At 32.0% G+C, this 12,376-nt stretch overlaps 2 protein-coding genes across 3 annotated transcripts in view; one reads left to right on the top strand and one right to left on the bottom strand.

Annotated features, from left to right (window-relative positions):
* Nucleotides 1-1,319, top strand: part of LOC112162573 — an 11,454-nt gene extending 10,135 nt beyond the window's left edge. The window contains exons 4-5 of one of the 2 annotated variants that reach the window (XM_024298385.2): nucleotides 915-973; nucleotides 1,097-1,319. In XM_024298385.2, the coding sequence (XP_024154153.1) occupies nucleotides 915-973; nucleotides 1,097-1,219 (182 nt within the window). In that variant the 3' untranslated portion in view covers nucleotides 1,220-1,319. Of the gene's footprint in view, nucleotides 1-914 lie in introns of both variants that reach the window. The other variant, XM_036214328.1, reaches the window with a different exon arrangement.
* Nucleotides 1,320-2,683: 1,364 nt separating this feature from the next.
* Nucleotides 2,684-9,136, bottom strand: LOC112162442. The gene is made up of 8 exons (XM_036214373.1): nucleotides 9,013-9,136; nucleotides 7,544-7,795; nucleotides 5,994-6,266; nucleotides 4,831-4,899; nucleotides 4,165-4,203; nucleotides 3,963-4,076; nucleotides 3,580-3,639; nucleotides 2,684-2,909 (listed from the first exon to the last, which is right to left on the bottom strand). Exons 1-8 carry the CDS (start codon nucleotides 9,086-9,088, stop codon nucleotides 2,752-2,754), a joined length of 1,041 nt encoding a protein of 346 aa, XP_036070266.1. The 5' UTR covers nucleotides 9,089-9,136; the 3' UTR covers nucleotides 2,684-2,751.
* Between the last annotated feature and the right edge of the window lie 3,240 nt (nucleotides 9,137-12,376).

The following is a 12,376-nucleotide window of genomic DNA, read 5'->3' as shown; positions in this document are numbered from 1 at the left end:
TATACTTACTTACCTAATAATTTATTTAATTATTTTCTTACATTAACTATTTTACTTTATTATTTATTTATTTACTTACTTAATCCTGTATTTATTTACTTATTTTCTTACATTATTTATTTTACTTTATAATTACTTATTTACACTCATACTCTATTATTTATTTATTTACCTACTTACCAAATCATTTATTCACTAATTTTCTTACATTACTTATTTTATTTGCTTATTTATTTACACTCATGCTTTATTATTTATTTATTTACTTATTTTCTTTCATGATCTACTTTACTTGCTTATTTATTTATTTACTAACTTAACCCCGTATTTATTTACTTATTTTATTACATTACTTACTTTATGTGGCCGTTTATTTATCTAAAATATTTTCTCTTATTTACCGTGTTCTCTGAAAGTGTTTGAATTGAGTTTTGCTTTGCCGCTTTGGCAATCTGGAATGAACATTTAAAAGCCACAAATGCCACAAGTGTTTTTTGTGTTATTTATTGTTTATCTACTCTTTTTTAATGTATAGAGCTATGTTGTAATTTCCCCTTTGTGTGATCAATCAAGTTCCTCTCTATTCTATTCTGCTCTTTCTTAGTCTATAAAACCCATTTTTACAAGTTTTAAGAACAATTTTAAATGTGTGTCTCCACATTTAATCTGACCAATTATCACCATGTAAAATAAAGATTTTAACTCCCAAACACAGATTTATAAAAGCATTTGATTAGCAACTTTTCAATTATTGATCAACTCATTTTGCTCATTTAGTGTGAAGTTCATTACAGAATTCACAACTTTCCTGAAATACAATAGAAGTCAGAAAAACAACAGTTTAGCTGCTCGAGTTAAATTTGAAGCATTTAAAAGTGGTAGCGTCTTTTATCTGACCTTTTCTATCTTTTCAGGTAAACCTGCTTGCTGCTGTGATTTACTGAAATGGAATGACAGGCTGCCAGTAACAAAGGTCAGAACTGACAGATCTGACTCACCTGCTGAAGTCTTGTTGTGTTAACTTTTATTCTGTTCACAAAAGTTTCCTTGCTTGAAGATGATTGACTGGTAACCAGATGTTATTTTGTTCCTGTAGGAGGAATCTCTGCATTATTCCAGCCTTAAGCATGTAGGAAAACCTCACCACGCTGACAGGGAGGAGCTTGTGACGTATTCTACTGTGAACCATAAGATCAACGGATCGCCAAACCGCCAATAAATTGCTACTTTTTTTAATCTCCACCACAGAAAGTAAATTCTAAACATTTTGGTATATAGTTGGTTAAATTTACTGACCTAACAAGAAAAATAAGTTTACTTTTGAGTCCTGTTTTTATATTTTTTCAATAAATAATATATCATGAAAACATTTTTATTAAAGATTGTTTGCAGAAAATTGTAGTTTCTTATAAATGTAAAACAAAGACATCTATACGAGTTTAAATTCACATTTTAGACTTCAAATGACATATAGTTATATGATTAGAAGCTTTTATTTTGTCTTCCTATTAAAATTACATGTTTTATTGAAATTAAATTAAAATGAAATTACTGATATGTTGTAAAAAATAAGATTTTTGTTCAATGAAAGCATGAAAAATGATCTGAATAATTTTGTGTTTGTTTTGTTGCCAATGGTGAAATACATAGTAAAGAGTGTGAGGCTTTTATTTTCTTAACACCATTATTTTGTATCTCAGAGTGGGTTTAGTTAACATCTAACATACATGTATGTTTAGATCGATCGAGCGTTAGCACTAGCCGTCCTATGGGAAATCCCATTATGCGTTAGCATCAAGCTAGCAGACTTTAGCATTTTCCGTTAGATCAATCTCAACTTTTATAATTTGATTATTGATCTATTAAGCTTAAATCAATTCAGATCAATTTAATCAACCCAGCTCTAATGCATTCAATTCAGACAGGTGCTTTTCGGGATTTGTAAAAAGTGCTTTTTATCAATGTCATAAATACATAAATTGTGCTTTTTTTTTTATTTATTTATTTTTTTTAACCATGATCACAGCTGCTTAACAGAAGAATGTAAATGTTAATAATGTTGACACAAAGACGGTCTTTGCATCTTTTACTTGATTATTTTTGTATGGATGTTTTTCTTTATAAAATGATTATAATCAAGATTGCTTTGTTTTGGTTTTTATCTACTTTGTTCCACTTTTGATTTACTCTTTCAATTATCAACTACATAGCATTTGATTTATACTTTTAATTTAAGATGTTTAGTAAATGATTTACTCTACAACATTTTGCAGGGTAAAAGCACCAGATTTATTTCATGCACTATTTTTATTTTATTTTTTTTTTACAAATTCAGGGATGTTTTAATTGTACATTAAATGTGCTCTAGATGTTTGATTCAAAGTCAGTCTTTTGTGGAATTAAATATAATCTGACAGGAAGTAAACCACAAAATCTGTATAGTATAAATTTCTACTGTTGTGACTGTTCTTGTGGTCAAAAGAAGTTGATCTTTTTTGTTTTGTTTTGTTGTCTGAATGTTTGTCTTTAAAAACACAAATGCAAAAAAAAAAAAATCCACTTTTTCACTTTTCTTTTATGTTAGTTTTATTTACAGAAGAATAGATCTTAAAAAGTAGATAATTAGAATATCTATGTTTGGCATCATTTTAAACTGAAATTGCAGCACAAATTTATACAAAGTGAGTCTAAATCTGGCAAACCGGAAAGCCTCTAAACAAGAGTCAAAAAGGTCAAATGAAGCAGAAACGTTCAGTCTTCAGCTGCAGGTCTGGTGATGATGGAGGAGTAGATAACTTGGCTCTGGATCGTCGGGGACCAGCTGGGTCTCTCCCTCCAGTTTTGTCGGCCCAGGGAAGCGTAGTGAATGTCTTCTTCAGGCAGGGAGCAACTATCAAGATCCATCGTTTCTATAGAGAAACAAACTGAGATAAGGATCTTTGGAGAAAAATTCAAGCTGAAATATTAGTGTTAAGCTAAAAAAAAGTGTCTGGAACTTTCTGAAATTCTAATATAAGCTTAATTATTACAAATTTAAAAGTTTTAAAGTTGAAAAACTAAGAATTTAAGTTTACATACTTTTTTTTTCCACTCTCAACTTTTTTTTCCGGTTTCGAATCTGAAGGTTTACGGTTTTCTGAATTTGAGGCGTCACACGGTAGATATAATTATCCAACTTCCCATAGTCAGTGAACGCACCAGGACTGAGGTTACCACCCTCATCGATTTTGATTGGTCCTTCATGTTACCACAGTGCCAGAGGGGGCAGATTTTTAAAACCTCAAACTTTCAGATTCAAAACTAGAAAAAAAAAACATAGAAAGTGAAAAATAGGAAATGAAACTGAAATTTTGTAATCAAGAAAACAGTTACATTTAAATATGTAAATAATTAAGTTTATATTAGAATTGCAGAAAGTTTTAGATACTTTAATCATTTTTTTAGCTCAACACCAATATTTCAGCTTTAATTTTTCAAATTTGATTATATTTGGGTTTCAGATCTTCATGGCTCAAATTTGGTTTCATAAAGACGAGTTCATCATAAAAATGTAATAGAAACTTAAGACTATTTTTTTACCCGTTGGAGCGCTGGATGTACTCCACAGCTGCAGCTCTGTGTCTTCCAGCTTCTTTGAGGCTGCAAAAAAAGAGAAAATTATGACAATTTTTTTTTTCCTGAAAGTTCCTTAATAATTATTATTATAATAATAATTAATAATTATTGTTGTTAGTAGTATCTATGGAAGAAAATTTGCCATTACTACACATTTTAGGGGATTTCTTGGCTACAAAATACTAATCAGTTGCATTTAATTCCTACTACTTTATTTTAAGTTGATTTATTTTTTAGAAGAAAGTGCAACCATTCATTGGAAAGAAAGAAAAGATACAAAATGACACCAAAGTATTAACACAATCAACTTTATACTTTTCTGATGCAATACTTTCATTGTGTTTTACCTGTGTGTCTGTACTTCTTCTTCTTTCTCCTCCACATGCTGGTCAGTAAAACACAAACTACAACCATGAGGACGACGATTAACGCAAAACCAGCCACAGCCGCCAGCAGCAGAACTGAAGGAGAACAGACACAGAACGTCTGGTCAAAGACCACATCTTTTGTTTTTTTCTGAATGAGCCTTGCAGAGAGCGGTGGATTCACCTTTCTCAGGATTTGTCTTCTTTTTTAAGTCAACCACATCTAGCAAACACAAAAAAACACATTTGATGAAGCGGAATTTTAATAAACAATTTGTAGAATGTGCCATATTCGCAATGATTTGCTGGTTTGGTTCAAATGTTGTTGCTCATTTTTTCCTTTCTCTGGTTTCTGTGCAGGCTGGCTGTGACTCCGCCCACTCTCCTAGTGATACCTTAAACAGTCACAGCTGCCTGCACTTAGCCTGACTGCATTTAAGGAACTCTCTGAGTCCTTAGCGCAGGCTTATTTTGTGAAGGTTTCAGTCTCTAGTTTATATTTAAGCGTATTATTGTAAATAAACTCTTGGGACTTTGCTTCAACATCTTTGCGGTTCTTTCCTACATCTGGTTTTCCTCCTGCTTGCCTAATTATGACAGTATTCTATTTTATATCAACAAAATTGTGGAATATCTTTTAGGTTGTCAAGTGGAATTCTTCTTGTTGAGTTAAAACGTTTTGTGTTTTACCCAAAAAGATTTCTGACGGGAAAAAAAAAATCGAAAAATAATAACAAAACTCAAATTATAATAAAATGAAGAATACATTAGTTACATTAATTTCTCTCTAAAGTTCTTTTTAAATTATCAACACATAAAAAACGCTTTTTTTATGATAATGAGAACATACCTGTGTTCACAACAGCTGACTGTGGAGACGTGCCGGAGGATGATGGGATGCTCGTTGGCTCTGGGGGCACTGGTTTGTAAACCAACAGAGAGGTATCAGTACAGTAATGCTCATTTTACTTAGAATTTTTGAAAAAATTGAATAATTTCTAGTTTCTTCAGGTGTTTTTCTTTTTTTTTTTTTTTTGGCACTTCCATAAAATTCCTGAAAACACTTCTGCTCCAAACTTACCTTAATTTAGCATCTACATTAAATCAACTCAAGTGAAATTACATATTTTTTTCAAATCTAGAAATGAATTCAAGTACCAAAAGGCCTAGTAATAATATATAAAATATTAAAAGTTTTCATGTGGAAGTAAAGACACACTTGAACGATTTTACAATCTATAAGTTTGCAGGTCGTAGCTAACGCAGTTTTGTAAAGAATTACTTTGAATATAACAAAATAATATTTTGCTTTTAGGTTTGGGAGTTTTTTGTTCCTTATTGCCTATATAGAAATAAAATAAATATGTGTCCACTAATCTTTTCCATAAATGCAATTTAATTATTTGATCCAAATCTTTTCATTTTTATCCGTTTTTCTTGTTCAATTTCAGTGCAGGTTGTAAAGTCTGCAGCACGAGAGATTTTAAATACTTCTGTTTTTAAATACTTTTAAAAACATTTGGATTCATGATATTGATTCTGTCTACTAGTGGACCAGTAAAGAATTCATTTGACTTTTTAATCTAGGTAAGGATTCAATTCCTGCTGCAGAGGACCCCATTTTATTTTTCGTCTGGGGCCCCCAAACTGCTATGTCCTCCACTGGATACCCTCCTGGAGAGAGTCACAGCTGCCTGCGATTATCTCATTTAGGTTTTAGTATTTAAAGCATTGTCCCCCTTAGCCCAGCCTCGCTCTGGGGGTGTCTTTATTACTTTCTTTTGATAATCTGATCTATATTATTAAATTATCTGAATTTACTGGATTTGTTCGAGTCCTTCCTGCTTTTGGGTCGTCTTCTAACAGCCACCATAACAGGAAGTGGATTCAATTATGACGTTAAATGGATTATATTCACAGAAAAGGGGAATTTTTAACATATTTGGCACATGGTTGACAGTAAACTGGCAGTGCAGCATTGAGTAATGGAGTATTCCAGAGTACAGTGAGCACCTGAATGGACGCTGACTTTTGCCTGCAGGATGCCGTTGCACAGATACTCTCCAGCGTCCTCTGGCTGCAGGTCCTGGATCTGCAGGGCATCGTTGCTGTAGCTGAGTCGACCGTTCTCATTCTCTTCCGGTTTCCATGTGCCGTTTTTGAAGAGGGTGAAGATGGTCTCCCGCCGCCCTCCTTCTTTCTGTCGAAACCACCTTTGCTTAGGTTTAAAGGAGCCTCTGCAGGGGAGCAGGAGAGTCCAACCTACAGACACTTGGAAATCATGACCTGAGGGGAAAAAAGACGGAAATAGGAAAGTTTATAGATGTATTTGCTTTTTTGGATTTCTCAGAAAATCTCAAAAAGTTGATTATAAAGTACTTTCACTACTTTTTCCTTTTTTTCAAACTGCAAATATGATGTCACCCATTTATGGAAGTAAAAACTTTAATAAATACAAACATTTTACTGAGACTATTCATGAATTATACATACATATTTTTTTTCAAATGATAATTTGTTCAAACACAATGCATTGTGGTCTATATTCAGTTACCTATTGAGCACTGATGCATACTTTTTTTTTTTAACTTTTTTTGCAGAGACTTCTGGGAAATTTTAAGAAAATTAGGTTATAGAATTGTGGATTCAGACCCTAATAAAAGGGTGAACACCAGGGCTGGGCCTGGGCCGCATGGCGCCCTAGGCAACCTACACACACGAATATCACTGCATGCAAAAAAGAAACATTTTTTTATTTTTTTTTTAGCAACACTTCTCACTATAGCCGGGAAGACGCAAACCTCCAATCCTTCGCAATGGAAGGCGACCGCACTAATCTCATTTGGTAAGTTTCTCTTAGCATGGTTGATCTTCTGACAGGCGTCAATGATTTTTGCTGTTAAGTCTTTAAAAAGAGCAAAAAAAAGAAAAAAAATCTAGATCTCCAGTTAATTTTTTTCTTTTCCAACCAAAAACGAGTATTTTTCAACCGATTTCCAAGCAATTTAATGTAAATAAAACAGCCAAACCTCTGCTTTGAGTCCGTTTTTGTCCTCCTTTTCCTTTCTTTTTTGACGTTAAAACTGTCCCCGAGGATTTGTTTTGCTCCTTTTTTGCCCTTAAAGTTTTAAAGAAGCACTAACGGATAACACCTCCCCCACCCACCCACCTAGCTTTGACAGCGGCTGCATCAGGAAAATTGATTGATTATGTCAAACTTTTGACAAATGTTATTCATGGTTTTTATTATTATTTTTTTTTACATTTTACATGAAATGAGTGGTGTGTTAAACTGTAAAAAAAAAAAAAACCTTAAAATTTGGCCCCCCCTCCAGCAGATGGTGCCATATAGGCAGTCGCCTAGGTCACCTATGCCCAGGGCCGGGCCTGGTGAACTCACTATATAGTTCTCTAAGTAATGTGTGAATTTGGACACGAGAGAAATCATGGTTTTAGGTTTAAAGAGATTACTCATCATAATGTTTTTTTACATTTATTTGAATAAAAAACACCCCGTGAATCCTTCACATCTGATCATCCTATTCTTAAAATATGCGGCATACCCATGAGCACGTGCAGCTCGGCCACCAGCTGGTGGTTACAGCGATACTCTCCATCGTCAGAGTCGTCGAGCTCAAGGAGACACAGGTCGCTGTGACTGAGAACATAGCGCTGGTGGTCCTGGTTGGTCTGGTAGTTTCCCTGTCGGGTCACCAGAACCCTCCTGTCTTGCAGAGTCCAGATCACGTCTGAACCATTTGAGGGATTACACGGCAGGCAAACATGGTGATCCTCTGGGACAGAAAGGTGGATCCCTGAAGGACAGAAAGAAAAATTTAGTACGTTTAGCTCTGATGCAGATTTTTTACCTAATTCCTGAGGTCATATAGACTAAATTTGATTTATGACGAATAATAAAATAATTATTGTAAAATAATACCTCTATGGTTTCATTTAGCTACTGCACCAATAATGTTGTAGAGGAAGTCACTGTTTCCTGTTTTATCCATCATTCCTCTTTTATCACATGGAAACAGACTTCAGCACACAGACCTCATTTAAAACCACACGAGAAACTGTATTGGCTAAAAATACGAGAATTTCTAAATGCTAAATATGTATATGAAACAAGCGACAGATTATGAAGCAAAGAAAAATACTTTAAAATAGATTAAAGTTTCATTATACTTGATAAAACAAAAAACTATGATTTTAAACAAGATTTAAATACTTTTCCCCCTCACTGTGTGTAATATTTAGCTGTAAAACGCAGACAAAATATTTGCTTAATTGATTTTTTCCTCAGCAGTTATCATGCATAAACCTACAACTACTCATAAAATAAATGAATAATTTATCATCATTATATATTTTTATCATTATGCATCACAAAAATACTAGATTAAAGATATTTAACTAATTAATGGCAAACTTGGAAAAAAATTAATCACTATTAATCGTGATTATTGTTTTTTTTTTTTTTAATTTTAGTATTTTCTTACCACTTATTATATGTAAATAATCACAAAATGAAATCACACATATTCAGATTGTTTATTTTCAATTAGTGCTGTCAAATGAGTTAATCAATTAATCAGATTAATCAAACTTGTGTTGTGATTAATCTGATTAAACATGTTAACCAGGTACATTTTATATGATAGTTTGTATTTTATTTTATTTTATTTTTAATTTTTGAACAAGAACAACAAAAAACAGATAAAAAGAAAAATGCAAATTATCTCACAAACAGTCTTTATAACAAAAACAGGCCGAAAAAAAACATTTTAACTTATTTTTTTATTGTCTAAAATGTTTAAATTGATCAAATGACCATTGTATAAGGAGATAAAACCCCATGAAGTGTTTACTTTCTTCTCCTTGAAAGCCTGAACCGCTGACACAACGTGTCATTAATTTGCATGAATAAATATTAATTATTTCTGAACTCATTAAAGTTCACAGCCCTAAAAAATACACTAAAAGTACTTAGAAATTCAGATAAGTAAATAAGAGGATATTTCTTTTGTACCTGCAGAGTCTTTGATGCAGCAGATCAGAGCTGTGAGCAGAAAACAAACATGGCGGACGGTTACAAAAAAGAGCATCTTCACCAAAAACTGACCTGGAACTGCCGGACTACTGCTCTTCCTAAAACATGAATCCTCCAGGCTGTCACACATTTTTCCACTCCTCCTCCTTCCTCTTTCTCAAACAGACGGCGGCCTAAACGTCAGAGATCTGGAAAACAGAGGTCAGCGTTCCCAATTCAGCTACAATGATGTTTGATTTATTTTTATATTTTCTTTCAGTTGCACATTGATTAAAAAAAAAAGGTAGAAAAAAAAGTCGCCCTAAAAATGTCATGGTTCTTATCTTATTAATGTAGTTTCTGTGAGGTCTGAACTTTTTTAGCTTGAAATGCTTTTATATGTTTATTATCATTTTTCATTTCTAAATTACTGTCAACTCTGGAAAGTAAAGTGGGGTAAACTAAATGATAAACTGCACAAGAATAGACGTTCCTGCTGATTTTCCCCTGATATGAAACTGTCTTGTATTTTAGGTGGGCAGAAAACAGAAACTTCAGACTTTTTGCACAGATCGCTGTTTCCTGTGTGTTGGTGCAAAAAATAAAAAAGAAAGAAAATCGTCTGGTATTTCCTTTCAGTTGGAAAACAATACTTTTTTTATATCAAAGAACTACTGGAAAATGTTAGTTGTCGTTCTAACATTATAAATATTTTCCCTTTTTCACTAGCAGTCTGTAGATCTGGGTGGAAAAATGACATATTTTACTAATGGCAAAGAAATATTATATAGAAATATGCATAATTAATGAACTTAAAGGAATCCTCATTTTGTTATTCACTTACTTACTTTTAATTCATGCATTTACTCATGTACTTCATTTTTATTTAATTACTTCCTAACTCACATACTTTTTATTTATTTTTTTATTATACATTTATATATTCATTCATGCATTTACATATATATTTACTCTTTATGTATGTGTTTATTTATTTACACATACATTTTTTTTATTTTTTTATTTTGTTATTTATGCATTTACTCATTTATTTACTTTCTTTCTTCCTTCCTTACTTTTTATTTATATATTTACTTACATATCTACTTTTTATTTATGTTTATTTATTTACTCGTGCATTTACTTATTCACTTACTTTAATTTATTTATCTATTTATGTATTTATTTATTCATGCATTTACTCATTTATTTACTTCCTTACTTACTTTTTATTTATTCATTCATGCATTTATTTACATATCTACTTTTTATTTCTGTTTAATTATTTACTCATGCATTTACTTATGTACTTCCTTTTTTATGTATTTATTTATTTTGTTCATTTATTTATTTATTTACTTGCTTTTTATTTATGTATTTATTTTTTTCATGCATTTACTTACTTATTTCATTACTTACTCATTATTACAGTAATTAATTAATTTACTCACTTTACACACTCACTGGCTCAATCAGTCACTTAATTACTTGTTTACTTAAATATATATATTTCTTCAAATTTGGAGTGGATAACAATAGGATAGAAAAATTGCATCAGATATATTTTATGGATCGATAAATAGATAGATAGAGAGAGTTACAATTTAAAAAGCTAGAGTTAATTTCTATGTTATAATCTCTTTTTAACTGTTAAAATAAAAAAGAGCATGAGTTCACCCAAAGGTATCCTAAACCACACATGCAAGAAAGCAAACTGTTGTCATTGTGGGTAAAAAAAAGATCTTTAGAGTAATTGTTGGTTTATGCGTTGATTTAATTAAAGATTATACCTATGCCCAGCAGATGGAGCCATAGAGACTGAAATTATTTATTTATTTTTTTTAAATAAGCCATTTTTTAATACATCTGGAGATATGTGTCCTCCTTGTGACCCTGATGTGGACCAGCAGGAAGAGTTTTGACTCATGCATTTGAATTTTGACAGAAATCTTAGTTTAGAGTCTTCATGTCAGTCCGGGATGAGTCACACGTCTGCGACCTGAAGAGGGTGGGTGTTTGTGGAAACCAAATGCAATATCTATCTTTCTTTACGTTTGCTGGTTCTTTGACTACACACCAGTCTTATTATGTTTCTCGTGCTTCAAATTTACCTGAAGATTTTTTCAAAACAGAAACAGAACTGTGATGGTGTGTTTCTGTTTTTAAAGCAGCAACACTAGGAAATCTAAAATGAACAGAAACAGGAAAACAGGTCATTTCCAGGATATCCAGACAGAAATAAAAGACAAAAAGAACAAGGACACAAACTAATATGAACTTTCCTGGTGAAAAAAATAAAAAAACTAAGACGGAAAATTCAATATTTAAAAATCTACCACAAAAAGTCTCCAGTTTCTGTTTTGTAGACTTGTGGTTACGACACTGAAAGTTCACAGACGGTTTAGCAACAATCTGCAGACGTCCCACAAAAAATCGGTTTCAATTACTTGTTTTTTTTTCATAGAGAAGTGGTTCATAGATATATATCATTCACACAATTTTAGTTTTATAGCAGCACAAAAAATTGTAAAACTACATTTTACTGAAAGCAAAAAACGTTTGGGGATTTTTTTTGTTGTGTACTAAGTATGTATACTGCTCATACTTTCTTATTATCAGTTTATGATCTGCCAGTAATGCAGCCAATGACCTTAAAAGGTCAATTTTTATAACTTCAGGTTAAAAGTAAGTTGTTCTTATGAATAATATTCACAGGAAGTATGTCATCTGCAATGAGTCAACCTCCTTATTGTTTTTTAAAGATTCTTTTTAAATCAACCACAGTTTTTTTTTGTTTTGCTCATTGAAAAGTGAGGATTTTATATCTTTTTTTAAACCACAAAAATTTCCACAGAAACGGTCTGAGCGATTTATATATACCAGTTTGAAAAAACAAATCCCAATATGAGCAACACAAAGTGATGTCAGAATCAAAAAAAGAATCTGCTGGTTGCAGCTTCACTTTGTCTCATCTTTTAAGATAAAACAAGCTACAAGCTACATATTACAGTAACTGTAACCATTAAGCAACTAGATGATGGTAATTGTGAGATATTTCAGCTTTTAAACTATGTGCTGTCATATGAAACAGGGAAAAAACTTTAAGTGTCTTAGAGTATCTTTTAAAAGCGCTATATAAATAAAATATATCATAATTATTATTAAAAAGCAAAGCTGGGCTGCTTCTTATTTATCAGACTTAAATATCAGAATGAGTGATTCAATTTGATTCATGTTTAGTTAGATTTTGATCATTGTTACAGCTGTGGTCGTGTTTGGTTTTGTTTGTTCTTTTTGGTTCAGTGTATTTTTGTCAGAGTGGGACTTCTTTGTGTTTTGTGGATCTTTGTGTCTTTCTTTGTTC

This window comes from Oryzias melastigma, linkage group LG11 (assembly GCF_002922805.2).
Source record: "Oryzias melastigma strain HK-1 linkage group LG11, ASM292280v2, whole genome shotgun sequence".
NCBI classification, from domain to species: Eukaryota; Metazoa; Chordata; class Actinopteri; order Beloniformes; family Adrianichthyidae; genus Oryzias; species Oryzias melastigma.
The sequence above is the reverse complement of the archived record's forward strand: the minus strand, read 5'-3'. Positions and strand labels throughout refer to the sequence as shown.

Bases quoted from the DNA above. Each gene is read 5' to 3' on its own strand.
- LOC112162442 (XM_036214373.1), bottom strand. From the start codon at position 9,088: ATGCTCTTTTTTGTAACCGTCCGCCATGTTTGTTTTCTGCTCACAGCT. The intron at 6,267-7,543 runs GTATGCCGCATA...TTTTCCCCTCAG, and splicing joins CGAGCTGCACGTGCTCATGG to GTCATGATTTCCAAGTGTCT. The intron at 4,077-4,164 runs GTGAATCCACCG...GTTCTCCTTCAG, and splicing joins GAAGACAAATCCTGAGAAAG to TTCTGCTGCTGGCGGCTGTG.